Source organism: Pan paniscus, chromosome 1 (assembly GCF_029289425.2).
Source record: "Pan paniscus chromosome 1, NHGRI_mPanPan1-v2.0_pri, whole genome shotgun sequence".
NCBI classification, from domain to species: Eukaryota; Metazoa; Chordata; class Mammalia; order Primates; family Hominidae; genus Pan; species Pan paniscus.
The window spans coordinates 73,630,963-73,649,001 of record NC_073249.2 but is presented as its reverse complement, the minus strand read 5'-3'; the positions used below and the strand labels follow the sequence as shown (position 1 = coordinate 73,649,001).

At 35.2% G+C, this 18,039-nt stretch overlaps 1 protein-coding gene across 8 annotated transcripts in view; it reads right to left on the bottom strand.

The window, feature by feature from the left end:
• Positions 1–18,039, bottom strand: part of COP1 (COP1 E3 ubiquitin ligase) — a 277,806-nt gene that overhangs the window by 135,009 nt on the left and 124,758 nt on the right. For all 8 annotated transcript variants that reach the window (XM_034941240.4, XM_034941236.3, XM_063598396.1 and 5 more), the window contains 2 exons: positions 11,722–11,836; positions 7,087–7,222 (listed from right to left, as the gene is read on the bottom strand). In XM_034941240.4, coding sequence (XP_034797131.1) covers positions 7,087–7,222; positions 11,722–11,836 — 251 coding nt within the window. The remainder of the gene's footprint in view (positions 1–7,086; positions 7,223–11,721; positions 11,837–18,039) is intronic.

Here is an 18,039-nt window from a genome sequence, read left to right as displayed (position 1 = left end):
TTACAGGCATACGCCACCATGCCTGGCTAATTTTTGTATTTTTAGTAGAGATGGAGATTCACCAGGCTGGCCAGGCTGGTCTGGAACTCCTGGCCTCAAGTGATCTGCCTGCCTCGGCCCCCCAAAGTACTGGGATTACAGGTGTGAGCCACCTCACCTGGCCTCTTTATTCCTCTTTCTGAAAGAAATTAATTAAATTTCCTTTTTTGGGAGGAATTAAAAGGCGTTGAAGTAAATTTATTATCAATGATGTGTTTGAATATAAGAAACTAAGAAAAGCAAAAAATCAACAGAGCTGTGAGAGTTTTCCACACCTTCATTTCTTTGGCCATATCATCCTTTCTTGCTAGTCTTCATCTCTCATGCCAAAGAAACTTTAAAATTGGAATTTTTTCTTGAAAAAACATTAATTTGGTGTAATTAATAGAAAAAAAACGAATGTAGCATGCAAGACGGCCCAACCAGAGGTATCTTAAAAATTTCTTATATTAGTCTAAATGTTTTAATCTAACCACAATTTATAAGTATTTCCAAACTAAGATCTTGTTTAGGTCTTCCTAAGAATGTATTTCTGCCTCAGAATGCACAATGTTTTCATATAAATGTCAGTATGATTAGGGTTTATTAGCAATTTTAAAAAATTCAACACTACATTAAATCAAGCTTTAAAAAAGCAATAATGAAACCATCTCTTCCCCAAAATCAAGCTAAAATGGCTTTCAGGAATGAAAAAAAAAAAAAAATATTATTACTCTTTGTATAGTCACATAACTACAGGTAAGTGCATACATATCAGGTCAATATTATAAATAAACTTTGATACTTATTTTTGCCATTTCACATTCAATCTACATTTCTGAAGTCCTTAAAAGCATAGTACACATTCTTAACATAGTTAAGAATTTAAGTAAGAATGCTAATCTGTTGCTCCAAAGTAAACTGTTTCATAAACTATTCTTTTATTTCTTATCTATAAGGGCCCTAAAATAAGATTGTGAGCTCTCCTGAATCCAAGTATCACGTCTGGCCTGTTCATGACTATATGCCTAGTCTGGCCTAGCCTGCACTACGTTATCAATGATTTTTTGTTAATTAAATTATGTAATAAAATGCACCCCATAATCTGCTGCATTTTCAAATTTTACTCAGTCAAGTGCCAACATACAGAAAAATAAAGGAATGTATGATTTTTGTCTTACTCATTACTGAGTTAAACAGCTGACAGAATACAATAAAAGATCTCCTCCAATAGCTTCTTTAGCTAATGGCTTAAATTTTAAGATCTTCATATACATAATAAATTCAAATCTTAGTCCTGTAAATGAAAAGCATGTTAAGTTTTAGCAATATTTGACACGTTAAAACTTACCAAATTCCCGATATGCCTCAAAAAACATCTTTTTAGGGTTATTCGTTCTAAGAGATTTGAACACAAAGTAGCAATTTGATTATACCAAGGAATTACTGTTAATTTGCTTAGATGTGATACAGCCCTGTGGTTTAACAATGTCCATTTTAAGAGATGCAGATAAGTTTCGAGATTTGTTTTAAAATACTTAAGCATATACACACCCAACACTGGAGCACCCAGATTCATAAAACAAGTTATTCTCGGCTTACAAGAAGACTTAGCCACACAATAATAGTGGGGGAACTCAGGCTGGGTGCGGTGGCTCATGCCTGTAATACCAGTAGTTTGGGAGGCTGAGGCAGGTGGATCAAGAGGTCAGGAGTTCGAGACCAGCCTGGCCAACATAATAAACCTAGTCTCTACTAAAAATACAAAAATTAGCCAGGCATGGTGGCGGGCACCTGTAATCCCAGCTACTGAAGAGGCTGAGGCAGGAGAATCGCTTGAACCTGGGAGGTGGAGGTTGCAGTGAGCCAAGATCATGCCATTGCACTCCAGCCTGGGTAACAAGCGCAAAACTCCATCTCAAAAAAAAAAAAAAAAAAAATAGTAGGGGACTTCAATACCCCACTCACACCATTAGACAGATCGTGGAGGCAGAACACTAACAACGAAATTCTGGACTTAAACTCTACACTTGACCAACTGGATACACATTGACACAGAGTACTACACCCAACAATCACAGAATATACAAACTCCTCATCTGTACATGGAACATGTTTTAAGATAGACCACATGCTTGGCCATAAAGCAAGTCTCAATAAATTAAAAAAAATCATAATCACACCAAGCATAACTCTTGGACCACAGTGAATAAACACAGAAATCAATATCAAGAAGATCTCTCAAAACTACACAAAAACATTAAAATTAAACAATTTGCTTCTGAATAACTCTTGGATGAACAAAGAAATTAAGGCAGGAATAACAAAACTATTTGAAATTAATGAAAATAGAGATACAATTTACCAAAATCTTTGGATGCAGCTAAAGCAGTGTAGAGAGGAAAATTTATAGCACTAAAAATGCCTTCATCAAGAGGTTAGGAAGATCTCAAATTAATGACCTTACATCACATGTAGAGGAACTAGAAGAAAAAGAACAATCTAATCCCAAAGCTAGTAGAAGAAAAAACTAAAGTCAGAGAAGAACTGAATGAAATTGAGACCCAAAAGTCCATACAAAAGATAAATAAGACCAACAGTTGGTTCTTCAAAAGAATAAGCAAGACTGATAAACCACTAACAAGATTAACAAAGAAAAAAAAAGAGAAGATCAAAATAAGTGCAATCAGAAATGACAAAGATGACGTTACAACCAATACCACAGAAATACAAAAGATTCTCAGAGATTATTATGAACATCTCTATGCACAGACTAGAAAATCTAGAGGAAATGGATAAATTCTTGGAAACACACAACTTCCCAAGATTCAAACAATAAGAAAGTGAAAATCTGAACTGACCAGTAACAAGTTCAGAAATTGAATCAGTAATTTAAACAAAACAAAAAACTACCAACCAAAAAGAGCCCTGGACCAGATGATTCACAGACAACTTCTAATAGATGTACAAAGAATTGATACCAATCCTGCTGAAACTTCCAAAAAATCAAGGAGGGGCTTCTCCCTAATTTATTCTATGAATCCAGCATCATCCTGATACCAAAATCTGGCAGAGACACAATGATAAAAGAAAACTTTGGGCAAATATCCCTCATAAACACAGATACAAAAATCCTTGACAAAATACTCTGTATTTGTTCAGCTTACAAAATACTTGTAAAGCTGAATCCAGGAGCACATCAAAAGTTAATTTGCCACAATCAAGTATGCTTTATTCCTGCAATGCAAGGCTTGATTCAAAATATGCAAATCAATAAATGTGATTTACCACATAAATAGAATAAAAAACAAAAAACATATGATCATCTCAACAGATGCAGAAAAAGTCTTTGATAAAATCCAACATCCCGTCATGATAACAACCCTTAACAGACTAGGAATCAAAAGAACATAACCCAAAATAGTAAGAGTCATCTATGACAAACCCACAGCCAACTTAATAGTGAATGGGCAAAAGCTGAAACCATTCCCTTTGACAATTAAAACAAGACAAGGATGCCCACTTTCACCACTCCTATTCAACATTATACTGAAGGTCCTAACCAGAGCAATCTGTCAATAGTAAGAAATAAATGGCATCCAAATAGGAAAAGATTAAGTCAAATTATCTCTCTTCACTGACAGTATGATTCTATACACAGAAAACCCTAAAGACTCTGCCAAAAGGCTCCTGGAACTGATAGACAAATTCAGTAAAGTTTCAGAATACAAAATCGATGTACAAAACTTGGTAGCATTTCCATATACTAATAACATTCTAGCTGAGAAAGAAATAAAAAACACAATCTTATTTACAATAGCCACAAAGAAAATAAAATACCTAGGAACTCATCTAAGCAAGGAGGTGAAAAATCTCTACAATGAGAACACAAAGCCCTGCTGAAAGAAATCGAAGATGACACAAATAAATGGAAAATCCTTCCATAAGCATGATTTGGAAGAATTGATATTGTTAAAATGGCAATATTGTTCAAAGCAATTTACAGATCCAATGCTATCCTTAAAATACCAACGTCATTTTTCACAGAATTAGAAAAACACTATTCTAAAATTCACATGGAACAAAAAAAGAGCTTGAATGGCCAAAGCAGTCCTAAGCAAAATGAACATACCTGAAGGCATCACACTACCCAACTTCAATTTATACTATCAGGCTACAATAACCAAAACAGCATGGCACTGGTAGGTACAAAAACAGACATAAGACCAATGGAATAGAATACGGAACCCAGGCATAAAGCTGTAAACCTACACCATCTGATCTTTGACAAAATCAACAAAAACAAGCAATGGGGAAAGGACTCCCTATTCAATCAATGGTGCTTGGATAACTAGCTAGCCATGTGCAGAAGAATAAAACTGGACCACTACTTTTCACCATATACAATAACTCAAGATCAATCAAAACTTAAGTCTAAGACCTCAAACTATAAAAATCCTAGAAGGAAAGCTAGGAAATATCCTTCATGACATAGGCTTTGGCAAATAATTTATGGCTAAGTCTTCAAAAGCAATTGCAAAAAAAACAAAAATTGACAAGTGGGACCTAATTAAATTAAAGAGCTTCTGCATAGCAGAAGAAATTGCCAACAGAGTAAACAGACAGCCTAGGGAATGGGTGAAAGTATTTGCAAACTATGTATCTGACAAAGGCCTAATCTCCAAAATCTACAAGAAACTTAAAAAAAAATCAACCTGTGAAAAACAAAAAAATCCAATAAAAAATGAGAAGACACAGACACTTCTCAAAAGAAGACATACAAGTCGCCAACAAGCATATGAAAAAACACTCAGCATCACTAATCATCAGAGAAATAAAAATCAAAACCAGGATGAGATACCATCTCATAGCAGAATGGCAATTATTAAAAAGTCAAAAAATAACAGATACTGGCAAGGCTGTGAAGAAAAGGGAATGCTTACATGCTGTTGCTAGGAATGCAAACTAGATCAACCACTACGGAAAGCAGTTTGGAGATTTGTCATGTAACTTACAACAAAACTACCATTTGACCCAGCAATCCCATTAGTAGGTATACGCACAAAAGAAAGTAAGTTGTTCTACCATAAAGACACATGCACTGGTATGTTCACTGCAGTGCTATTCACAGTAACGAAGACATGTAATCAATCTTGGTGGCCATCAATGGTGGACTGGATAAAGAAAATGTGGCACATGGAATACAACATAGCCTTAAAAAATAATAAAACCATGTCCTCTGCAGCAACATGAGTGAAGCTAGAGGCCATTATCCTAAGTGAATTAATGCAAGAACAGAAAACCAAATAATGTATATTCTCACTTGTAAGTGGGAGCTAAACACTGAAGACACATGAATGTAAACATGGGAACAACACATACTGGGGACAACTAGATGGGGAGGTGGGAGAGGGCAGGGGTCGTGGGCTTATAAAACACTTGTTGTGTACCTACGCTCACTGTCTGGGTGACGGAAATGTTAGGACCCCAAGCCTCAGTGTCGTGCAATATACCCATGTAACAAACCTGCTTATGTACCCTTTAATCTATAATTTTAAAAAAAAGGTTCAAAGTATTAAAAATAATAAAAAAATAAAAGTGGTCAGGGAACATGGAAAAAAGTAATAAAATACTTAAGCAAAAAATAATCAAAATGAAGAGGATACATAAAACTCGTACAGCAAAACCTTAACCACTGCTGAATGTGGGTGATGGTTATGTGAGGAATTATTCCATTCTCTCCATTTTCCTGTATAAATTTTCATTAAACATTTCACATAATGACAAAAATAATATAAAGCAAGCTGGGTGCAGTTGTAGTCCCAGCTACTTGGGAAGCTGAGGCATGAGGACTGCATGAGCCTAGGAGTCTGAGGATCGCCTAGGCAGCATAATGAGACCCTGTCTCTTAAAAAAAAAAAAATCAGTAACAGAAAGATAACTGGAAAAATCCCAATATCTGGAAACTAGTAACAGCCTCAGTAATCATGGGTCGAAGAGAAAAATCAAAATGGAAATTAAAAGGTATTTTGATATATACTTCAAAACACGCTGTATGCAATAAACACAATTTTATCTGTCAATTTTAAAAAAACAAACTTCCTAAAAAATAAAAAGAAAGCTAGAATAGTACTTTGAACTATATTAAAATGGAAAAGTATCACATCAGTTTTTTTGTGATGTGGCTAATACAGTACTTAGAGGGAAATGTGTAGCACAAAATAACTATATTAGAAAAGAAGGTATCAACTAAAGGACCTCAATTTTTATCTTAAGAAATTAGCAGATAAGAGCAAATTAAACCCTCAAAAAGTAGAATAATAAAAATAATTAAGAGCAAAGATTAATGATAACAGAAAACAGAAAAATACAGCCTATCAGTAAAACCAAGAGCTGGCTCTCTGGGAAGATCAATAAAACTGATAATCTTCTAAGCTAGACTCTTCAGGAAAAAGGTAAGAAGAAACAAAATCCACTATCAGGCATGAAAGAGGGAAAATCATCATACAATCCAAAGATATTAAGAGAATAATAAGGCAATATTATGAATAATTGTACGCCAATAAGTTCAACAGCCCTGATGAGACGGACAAATGTCTTAAAAGACACAAACTAATTATAATGCTAAATCAAGAAGAAATAGATAACCTGATTAACCCTAAATCTCTTAAGCAAATTGAATTGGTAGTTAAAATTCTTTTCTGGAAGCTTCACTGGCAAATTCTACAAAATATTTAAGGAAGAAATAATACCAATTCTATACAAACTTACAGAAAATGCAGAGGTGGGAGCACTTATGAGAAGAGCATACTGTCATCAAAACTAGACAATGATAGTACAAGAAAACAAGCTACAACCTTATGAGAAGGATACTATCAATTATTCCACTTTAGAGACGAAGAAATTTGGCATATAGAAACTCAGGAACTTGCCTAAAATCACAGAACTAATAATTGGCAGGCTACTTCAGAACCCACGCTTTTAATAATAATGCTATAAGTGCTTCTCAAATTCAATTAGATTCTAGACATTCTTACAAAAGAAAATAGTAATTTGACCAATACTTACCTAGAGACTATACTGGAACCATTATAGAGATCACTAGCATATGACAATGTGGCTAAAGGTCGTACTGAATTATATCGAGTAAACTTGGACAAGCATTCCTGAAATTCATCCAACTGGCTTGCAGTTCGACTGTCATCTATATGAAAAAAAAAAAAAAAAGACAAAACAGATGAATTGAACTGCAAAGTAAGTCAAAGAGCCACATCCACAAATTAAAATTTATATTCTAAATACAAAAATCAATTTTTAAAGATTTTACTAAAGACTAGTTTGCACAATTTAATTGGTCAGTTTTTCAGTTTTAATAAAAAATGTCTTGGTTCTTTGAAAGATACTGTCTCTTTCCACTGTGAATTCTCACTTTTTTGGCAATAATTCCTTGGAAAAATGATAATAATAATAACAATAATAATAATAATAAAGCTACTATTTAAGAGTCATTAAAACAAAAATCCATCAATGGAGAATGTGAGGATGTTAAGAAGAGTACATATATTGGATGAGTATTTGTTAGTTTGAAGGAACGTGTTTACTGGCACACATATTTATGCCCATGTTTTGTTTAAAATCCCGTTTACAATAACATTTTAGATAAAATAGTTTATAAATAAGAAATATTTGGTCAAATAATATACTGAAATGTTTCAAATCCTATTACAGGAAGACAGTAGAAAACTGCAATGTTATGAACTATTAATTCTAAAAAACAAACAAAAAAGTTTGAAATTGCTCCTTTTTATCTCAAAGTGCCTTCATCAAGAAAAAATATTCATTCAAATCTCTTGCTGAAATATGAAGAACAATAATTCCATCCAGTGGTACAGTATACAAATACCTTGGGTAAAGTCCACTTCAGTAAACTATTGGAAGATAAATCATGTGGAATTTAAAACATAGTATCAGTTTACGAAGTACCTGAGAATACAACGAATCTATTCTCCAGTCTATTAATAGAAGCAGACCTACACTAAAAGCATAAATTTAAAAAATCATTGCTTTTCAGCACTGTGTCGTTTGAACGTATACTTTCCTTTCTGAAGAATGAAAAAAACAATGAGCACTTTAGTTTCCTAGACTGAAACTGAGACAAGTTTGTTATACCACTGTATTTTCATAGCTTCTTTATTCTAAGCCCATACATACACACACACACAACTTTTTCAAGGTAAATGTTCATGATTTCCCTTCTTAAATGCCATCTGAAGTATAGTAAGCATAATAAAAGATGCAAGAATTATTAAGTCAAAAGAGTTATGCAGATAATATAATGCACAGTAAAGAATTTATGTTATCTGGAGATATTAGGTTATCTTGAAAATAACTGTTTGCATGACGAAATTTATGTAACAATTATTATAAGAAAAAAATAAACAACAGGGCTGGGTGCAGCAGCTCACACCTGTAATCCCAGTACTTTGGGAGGCCGAGGCAGGCGGATCACCTGAGGTCCGGAGTTCGAGACCAGCCTGACTAACATGGAGAAACCCTGTCTCTACTAAAAATACAAAATTAGCCAGGTGTGCTGGAGCATGCCTGTAATCCTAGCTACTCGGGAGGCTAGGCAGGAGAATCGCTTGAACCCAGGAGGTGGAGGTTGCAGTGAGCCAAGATCACACCACTGCATTCCAGCCTGGGCAACGAGAGCAAAACTCCATCTCAAAAAAAAAAGAAAAAAGAAAAAAGAAAGAAGAAAAATAAATAACATTGCTTGAGGAAACTGAGTGAGCTTTTGTCCCTGATATTTTACAAATTTTAAAGATTTAAACACTAAGCAAATTCATCAAAACACCTAGATTTAAAGGGTCCACTTAGTTGTGCTTCCATTCTAAAGACAGCAAAAGGAATTACCTAGCAGGCAATATCATAACGGTATTGAGACAAAACTCTTGCTCCACAAAAATTATTCTCAGGAAATTCCACGTATTATAAATAAAACATGGGTTATTTGCAAAAATAAAAATCCCAACTGTACTGCAGAGTGGTCTGGATATAATAGGTAATGATTCTTTTTATATGGAATCCTATCACTGTGAGTTATTTAACATTCTACATACTGGAAAGATGGTTGGTTTTATTAATTTAAAAAGTTTCAATGTTATCCTATTCATTCCCATTTTGATATCAATTCCTAAGTACATAAAACTCACAAGCATTCAATATTGTGTATTCTGTTCTAAGCTAATAATCCTGTTCTAGGCTAACTGGATTTCTGCCCATCATATAAGCTCATTAATAGCTACTTTCAACAGAAACCATAAAGAAAACAATAAAACTAGTTTTTTCAGTATCTGAAAGTATAGTAATTGATTTTAACTTATGAGGTTACAAAAAGGTAGAATTTTGTTTGCGTGGTGTTTTATCATCAACATCCACACATATCTGCTGGTATATCACCTCTCCTATCCTAATTACAAATTGGTTTGTAAAAGTGTATTCAATGTCTCTTTTCTTTCTCCTAGTGCTTTATAATTAACTTCCTCTTTCAATTACAGTTAAAACTCCAAAGTAATAGTTCTTTAATATTCATCTTTCATTTTAATAGTTGGAAATAAAAGTTAGAGAATACAGATGGATTTACAGATTCTCATTTGAAAATATACAAAGGACAATCAACCTCTTAGGTATACCGTTTCAGAGAAGTTAAAATTTCCCCTTTACGGTCAGAGTAGTAAGTACTAGGAGGAACTTACAATCCAGCAATACAATTAGAGTAGCTAGCTAACGTAAGATTCCTGAAAACTAGAGACATGTTTTAGGTACAATACAGCCATACCCATACAAATAAAAAATCTATCTAATTTTCCACCTGGTTTTAATTTATTATTCTACTGCCTTGTAAAGCTACACCCCCAAATATAAACTGACTTGTGATGACCTTTACTATTCCATACCATATCTATGCTGCCAGTGACTTAAAGATTACTAATAATAGCCTACCCCAATCTCTTTCCCACCTCTTTTTTTAAAGGTCTGCCACTTGCCTATAGTTGTATTTCAGTATCATACCAACAAATAATGTATGAAAGGGTTAACATGAACTCTACCAGTCAGAATGCAGGTATTGGGCTACTTTCAACTTAACAACTCCCAAAGTGCTGGGATTACAGGCATGAGCCACCGCGCCCGGACTGATTTTGGGAATCTTAATATCCAGAAATTGTTAGAAAATAATTACTAAATAGAAAATGAGTTACTTTTTCCAACGAAATAAGAGGACACAAACAAATGGAAGAACATTCCATGCTCATGGATAGGAAGAATCAATATTGTGAAAATGGCCACACTGCCCAAAGTAATTTATAAATTCAATACCATCCCCATCAAGCTACCAATGACTTTCTTCACACAACTGGAAAAAACTACTTTAAAGTTCATATGGAACCAAAAAAGAGCCCACATTGCCAAGAGAATCCTAAGCAAAAATTATTACACAAGCACAATAAGGGGCTCCATTCCCAGGCAATAAATGAAAGCTTTCCCGGCATAAAAACTGTTTGTTGTTAATTTCAAACAAACAAACAAATTTTGCCTTCTCCCTTGGTCTTCAGAGGAAAAATGCTTTGTAAATCTAATATATTTTTTCCTATACCACTAATCGTGAGGCAAATTTGTCTGTAGGATCTAAGCAATATGTAGATTATAAATAATATAAACATATGTATTCAAGAGAAAACCAACACCCAGTTTTTAACAACCAATAAAATATCAGACTCTTTTTTTCCCCCCTTGGTGGGGTTTATTTTAAGCAGATGCCTCATTAATGACCTGAATTAATTGAGCACCCAACGTGTACCAAGCATTGTATCTTATATATGTCACTTACAATCATTAAAAAACCCATTAGGGTTAATGTCTCTACTTCATAGATGAGCAAAGACACTGAGAAAGACTGAAGAACAGAGTTAAGAAAAAGAGGAAAAACAAAATTACTTTTTTACAGTAATAAAAATATCATATGCTATCACATCCACATCTTTGCATATGTTATTTCCTCTACTTTGAACATGTTTCTAAGTATCTTTTTCAGTTAATTCATACTCGAATAGCCCATATACAACTCCTCTGAAATCCCTACACTGATCATTCCCTTACACCTCCCCATTTTCAATTCGGCCTGGATTTCTTTTTTACTATCAGTTGTATTAGTGGATATTATTATCTATTCTCATGATACTCCTGTAAACTTATTTAACACATAATATCACACAGAACTGTCTATCTGTTGCTTTCCCTGACTCGACTTACAACACTCCTTAACGACAGAAACCAGTTCTTTCATCTTTTTATTCTTAGCACAGAGGACAGTGCTTAGAACTTCATGTTTATTTAATGTTAAATAGGAGGCAACTGAATGAAACTTATTTTTGTTGGCTACATATTCATAGCTGAATTTCTTTTTAACTTTATCTAGCTTGCCATATAAAGATTCAGAATTTGCAAATATAGAACAAAAAATAGTCATTGGAAACTAACATTCTCTAAGATCACTAAGAACCTCCATGATGATCTGGTAGACTATGTCAAAAATACATACTTTTGCTTTGCAATTAGGACTTTCCATAAATTCAGCACAAAAACCTAGAAACCGATCTGAAATGTAGATTTCAGATAATTTGAGAAGGTCTAAATATATACCTGAGATACGAGACATCCTTGTAGAAAAGTAACACTGCTCCAAGTCTTCAAAATGAGCAGTAAGTCGTTTTCGTCTTGATGCTAATGTGCTATTATACCAAGGCTGTTTCTTTGTCTAAAATAATAAGAAAAGACACAAAACTTAGAATAAACAATACTCTTCTTTTGCACAGAATACTCAAATGTTTGAGCATTTACCCTCAGAAGTTCATCACAGTAAAATGATTACAAATAGTAAAAAACTGTAATTCTGAGATATTTTCCAATTTATCTTTTAACATGAAAATAGAAACCAAATTCATTCACAGAATGATTAAAACTAATAATGACTAAAAATAAGCTCTAAAGGACAGTTTTACAAGACTAAAATGAGAAACATCTTCACTTCTACAAATAAAATGAAGATAGAATTCATTATGCCATTCTAAAATTTAGAATTTTGGGAATTTTTTTTTTTTTTTTTTTGAGATGGAGTCTCACTCTGTCACCCAGGCTGGAGTGCAGTGGCGCCATCTCAGCTCACTGCAAGCTCTACCTCCCAGTTTCTCGACATTCTCCTGCCTCAGCCTCCCGAGTAGCTGGGACTACAGCCGCCTGCCACCACGCCCAGCTATAATTATATTGAATTTTTAGTAGAGACAGGGTTTCACCGTGTTAGCCAGGATGGTCTCGATCTCCTGACCTCATGATCCACCCGCCTCGGCCTCCCAAAGTGCTGGGATTACAGGCATGAGCCACCGCGCCCGGACTGATTTTGGGAATCTTAATATCCAGAAATTGTTAGAAAATAATTATCAAATAGAAAATGAGTTACTTTTTCCAACGAAATAAGAGGACACAAACAAATGGAAGAACATTCCATGCTCATGGGTAGGAAGAATCAATATTGTGAAAATGGCCATACTGCCCAAAGTAATTTATAAATTCAATGCCATCCCCATCAAGCTACCAATGACTTTCTTCACAGAACTGGCAAAACTGCTTTAAAGTTCATATGGAACCAAAAAAGAGCCCACATTGCCAAGACAATCCTAAGCAAAAAGAACAAAGCTGGAGGCATCACACTACCTGACTTCAAACTACACTACAAGGCTACAGTAACCAAAACAGCATGGTACTGGTACCAAAACAGAGATATAGACCAATCGAACAGAACAGATGCCTCAGAAATAACACCACACAGCTACAACCATTTGATCTTTGACAAATCTGACAAAAACAAGAAATGGGGAAAGGATTCCCTATTTAGTAAATGGTGCTGGGAAAACTGGCTAGCCATATGTAGAAAGCTGAAACTGGATCCCTTCCTTACACCTTATACAAAAATTAATTTAAGATGGATTAAAGACTTAAATGTTAGACCTAAAACCATAAAAACCTAGAAGAAAACCTAGGCAATACCATTCAGGACATAGGCATGGGCAAAGACTTCATGATTAAAACACCAAAAGCAATGGCAACAAAAGCCAAAATTGACAAATGGGATCTAATTAAACTAAAGAGCTTCTGCAAAGCAAAAGAAACTATCATCAGAGTGAACAGGCAATCTACAGAATGGGAGAAAATTTTTGCAATCTATTCATCTGACAAACTGCTAAAATCTAGAATCTACAAAGAACACAAAGAAATTTACGAGAAAAAATCAACCCCATCAAAAAGTGGGAGAAGGGTATGAACAGACACTTCTCAAAAAAAGACATTTCTGCAGCCAACAGACACATGAAAAAATGATCATCGTCATTGGCCATCAGAGAAATGCAAATCAAAACTACAATGAGATACCATCTCACACCAGTTAGAATGGCAATCATTAAAAAGTCAGGAAACAACAGGTGCTGGAGAGGATGTGAAGAAACAGGAACGCTTTTACACTGTTGGTGGGAGTATAAACTAATTCAACCATTGTGGAAGACAATGTGGCGATTCCTCAAGAATCTAGAACTAGAAATACCATTTGACTCAGCCACCCCATTATGGGTTATATACCCAAAGGATTATAAATCATGCTACTACAAAGACACATGCACATGTATGTTTACTGCAGCACTATTCACAATAGCAAAGACTTGGAACCAACTCAAATGTCCATCAATGATAGACTGGATTAAGAAAATATGGCACATATACACCATGGAATACTATGCAGCCATAAAAAAGGATGAGTTCATGTCCTTTGTAGCGACATGGATGAAGCTGGAAACCATCATTCTCAGCAAACTATCGCAGGATAGAAAACCGAACACCGTATGTTCTCACTCATAGGTGGGAACTGAACAATGAGAACACTTGGACACAGGAAGGGGAACATCACACACCAGGGTCTGTCATGGGGTGGGGGGATAGGTGAGGGATAGCACTAGGAGAAACACCTAATGTAAATGACGAGTTAACGGGTCCAGCAAACCAACATGGCACATGTATACATATGTGACAAACCTGCACATTGTGCACATGTACCCTAGAACTTAAAGTATCATAAAAAAAAAAGAATGAGCTGGTGATACATACAAAACAGAATGAATCTCAAAAACACTGAATGACAGTCATACACAAAAGGTAATGTTATTACAAAATTTCATTATATAAGGATTAAAAACAGGTGAATTATGAGTTTCTAGAAGTCAGTATAATATCTGCCCCTGAAGAACTGGAACTGAATTTGAAAGGAGCATAAGGCAAGATGAATGTTCCATATGTTCATCTCGGCATTGTGGGATCACATGTATGTGTTTGTCAAATCTCACTCAAGCAAATACATAAGATCTGTGCTTTTCTTTATATGTGTTTTACCTCCATTTCAAAGAAGGCATAATAAAAAATTATTTTATTATTACTTCCAAAAAAAGAAAAATGAGTTGCTTTTTCATTATCCCTACACTGTAGCCTTACAACCTGGAATTACTGGAATAGTTCTTAGCTGTAAGAAATATCTATTTGGCCGGGCGCAGTGGCTTGTACCTGTAATCCCAGCATTTTGGGAGGCCAAGTTGGGCGGATCACCTGAGGTCGGCAGTTCAAGACCAGCCTGACCAACATGGAGAAACCCCGTCTGTACTAAAACTACAAAATTAGCCAGGCATTGTGGTGCATGCCTGTAATCCCAGCTACTCGGGAGGCTGAGGCAGGAGAATCACTTGAACCCAGGAGGCAGAGGCTGAAGTGAGCTGAGGTCGCACCATTGCACTCTAGCCTGGGCAACAAGAGCAAAACTCTGTCTCCAAAAAAAAAAAAAAATCTATTTAGGCCGGGCGTGGTGGCTCACGCCTGTAATCCCAGCACTTTGGGAGGCCGAGGTGTGTGGATCACGAGGTCAGAAGTTCAAGACCAGCCTGGCCAAGATGGTGAAACCCCGTCTCTACTAAAAATACAAAAATCAGCCGGGCACGGTGGCAGGACCCCAGCTACTTGGGAGGCTGGGGCAGGAGAATCACTTGAACCAGGGCTGCAGGGGCTGCACTGAGCCAAGATCGAGCCAGTGCACCCCAGCCTGGGTGACAGAGTGAGACTCTGTCTAAAACAATAACAACAACAACAACAATCTATGTAATACTGATTATCAGATTAAGAGGCAATAATATACACATGCCAAAGAGTTTGATATATTCATTAGAAGAACAAAATAACAAAATCAGATAAAAGGCAATAAACTTGAAAAATGTTAGCATATAAATCCTATAAAAAACAAAGGTTTGTGGTCCTAAATATGTATGATATTTACCTGCTGGCACAAGTTCACCAATAACTGTACCACAATGCCAAATGCATAAAGTAAAAAGTACTAAGGTACTGTAATGTATACTACAGTGTATCCCTGCTTTGATAAAACTAGATGGGAGGAGGTAAGATTCATATTTTAAAGCACTGCTTCACTCTGAGACCTAAACTCTGAGTTTTTTTCTTTCTTGCCCAAATTCCTATTTAAGGAGACTGCAGTCATGCCCTACAAACGATAAAATCTCATCAGATGGGTTTTACTTAACCCTATATAATCTCTCTTAGTTTTCAACCTGACTCTGAATAATGTCACGACAAATAAAGAAGGAAATCAATATATTTTACCCCCATATAGTTTTTTGCCATATTTTGAAATGACCCTGCAAAGCAGTCTTTTGTGAGGAAAATTTTGCATCTGTATTAACATAACTACACCCTTCCCCTTCCAGGCCCTCCCAATCCTGAAGAGATTAACTGAGAGTCCAGCCTAATTAGGAAACATTTACCATCTACTGCCTCTAAAGGTAGCCACCTATGAGACTTCATCTACATAAAAACTTTGTTCTTCACAACCCCTTATCTTAACCCAGACACTCCTTCCTATTAATCTCAGGTCTTTGGATAGTAACTTAACTCTTTGAACCAAGAGTCAATCTAAAAATCTCTGAATCCATGCGTGACCTGTAAGCCAATCCCTGTTCCCACCCCCTGTCCCTGCCTGCTGTCCTGCCTTTACAGATCGAATCAATGTAAACTTCCTAAGTAATGACAGGTGTCTTATGTCTCCTTAAAATGTATACCAACCACCTTGGGCACATGTTCTCAGGACCTCTTGAGACTATGCCTCAGGCCAGGATCACTCATTTTGGTTTTTTCGGCTCCAAATAAACCTCTTTAAAAAAGTTTATTTGTCTCCAAATAAACTTCTTTAAATATTTTATAGCGTTTGACTCTCTTTGTCAATAACTCACAAGAAAGTAAGATAATTTTCAAAGACTTAACAGACAAACAGGAAGGTGAACTCAGAGATGTAATGATAAACAAAATATAACAGCAGCAGCACAGGGCAGGGGGAAAGAGGAGGACAATACCTACACAAAAGTAATTGAACTGGAATTTGGAGAATTAAGCCCAGGGACCGCAAGTAGGGAAACTGAAAACAGAATTTACAAAGTAGAAGAGAAATCTGAAAGAACTGCCTAGAATGTAGGATAAAAGCCAAGAAGACAAAAAATTTGAAAAACAATATAAGAGGCATAAAAGAATAATAGTTTGAAATATGGCCAGAGACTCAGAAGAAAAGACCAAGAAACTAAAGAAGAAATATTGGAAGAGTTGATGGCTGAGATTTTTCCAGAACTGAAAACAGACGTGAATACACAGAAAGTGAAATTCTTCCGATCAAGTGAGATAATTAAAAAGAAACCCACAATTAGACACACTAAGGTGAAACTGTGTTTTTGTCTATACAGCAAAAATATCTTAAAACCGGAAGAAAGATAATTTATTTAGGAACAACAATTAAAAAGGCAAAATGTTTTTCAAGAGCAGTAGAAAGAAGCTAGAGCAAAAAGGACATCAATAATCTTAAAAAAGTTGAGAGAAAAAAATTTCAACCTAAAATTCAGAACCCCAAAAGGCTATCTCACAACATCATAAACAAAAATGAAGTTTATTACCAGTGAGCCATCTCTAAAAGAATTTCTGCCTGTAATCCCAGCTACTCAGGAGGCTGAGGCAAGGGAATAGCTTGAACCCAGGAGGCAGAGGTTGCAGAGAGCTGAGATCGTGCCACTGTGCCACTGTACTCAAGCCTGGGCAACAGAGCGAGATCCGTCTCAAAAAAAAAAAAAAAAAAAAAACTTCTGAAATTGTGTACTTGAATAATACAATGACACCAACTGGAAGATCTGAGACACAAAATAAAAAAAGAGAGCAAGGAAAAGAGCAAATAAATAAGTGATTCTAAATATTACTATTAATTGTCATATCTAGTTTATGGGGCTTAAGAATAAGACAAAAAATTATCCAAGTAACAATATATAAGTCAGAAGAAAGTGGAAAAAGTTGCATTCTGGAGCTCTTGTATTGTTCAGGAAGGTAATTAAGATAATTAAGATACTCTGCTTAGATGATAAGTGTGAATAAATTTCAAGGACAACTACTGAAAGCACAGTGATAGAATAGGTAATCAAACCAGAAGAGGGATGGTGGGGGAGGTAAAAACATAAGAAAAAAAAATCAAAAACTGAGAAAAACAGAAGTATAATAAGTAAAAAAGAATGAAATTATATCAGTATTAGCAATAAATGTAAATGGAAACAATCACCAATAGAAATAGTGACAGAATAGATTTAAAATAAAGGTATGCTATCTGCCAAAGAAATACTTAAAAGAGACAAACTAAAAAATTAGAATAACATGAAAGAATACTAACTAAAAGAGAAAAAAATAGATTCAAGATGAAAAACATTAATAAGGATGAAAACAGCCACTGTATATGAGAAAAGGTTCAATTTAACATAACCCATCTGTATGTAATAAGAGAGCCTTAACATTTTTCAGGCAGAAATTGCCAGAGAAGTGGACAAACCTATTAACACA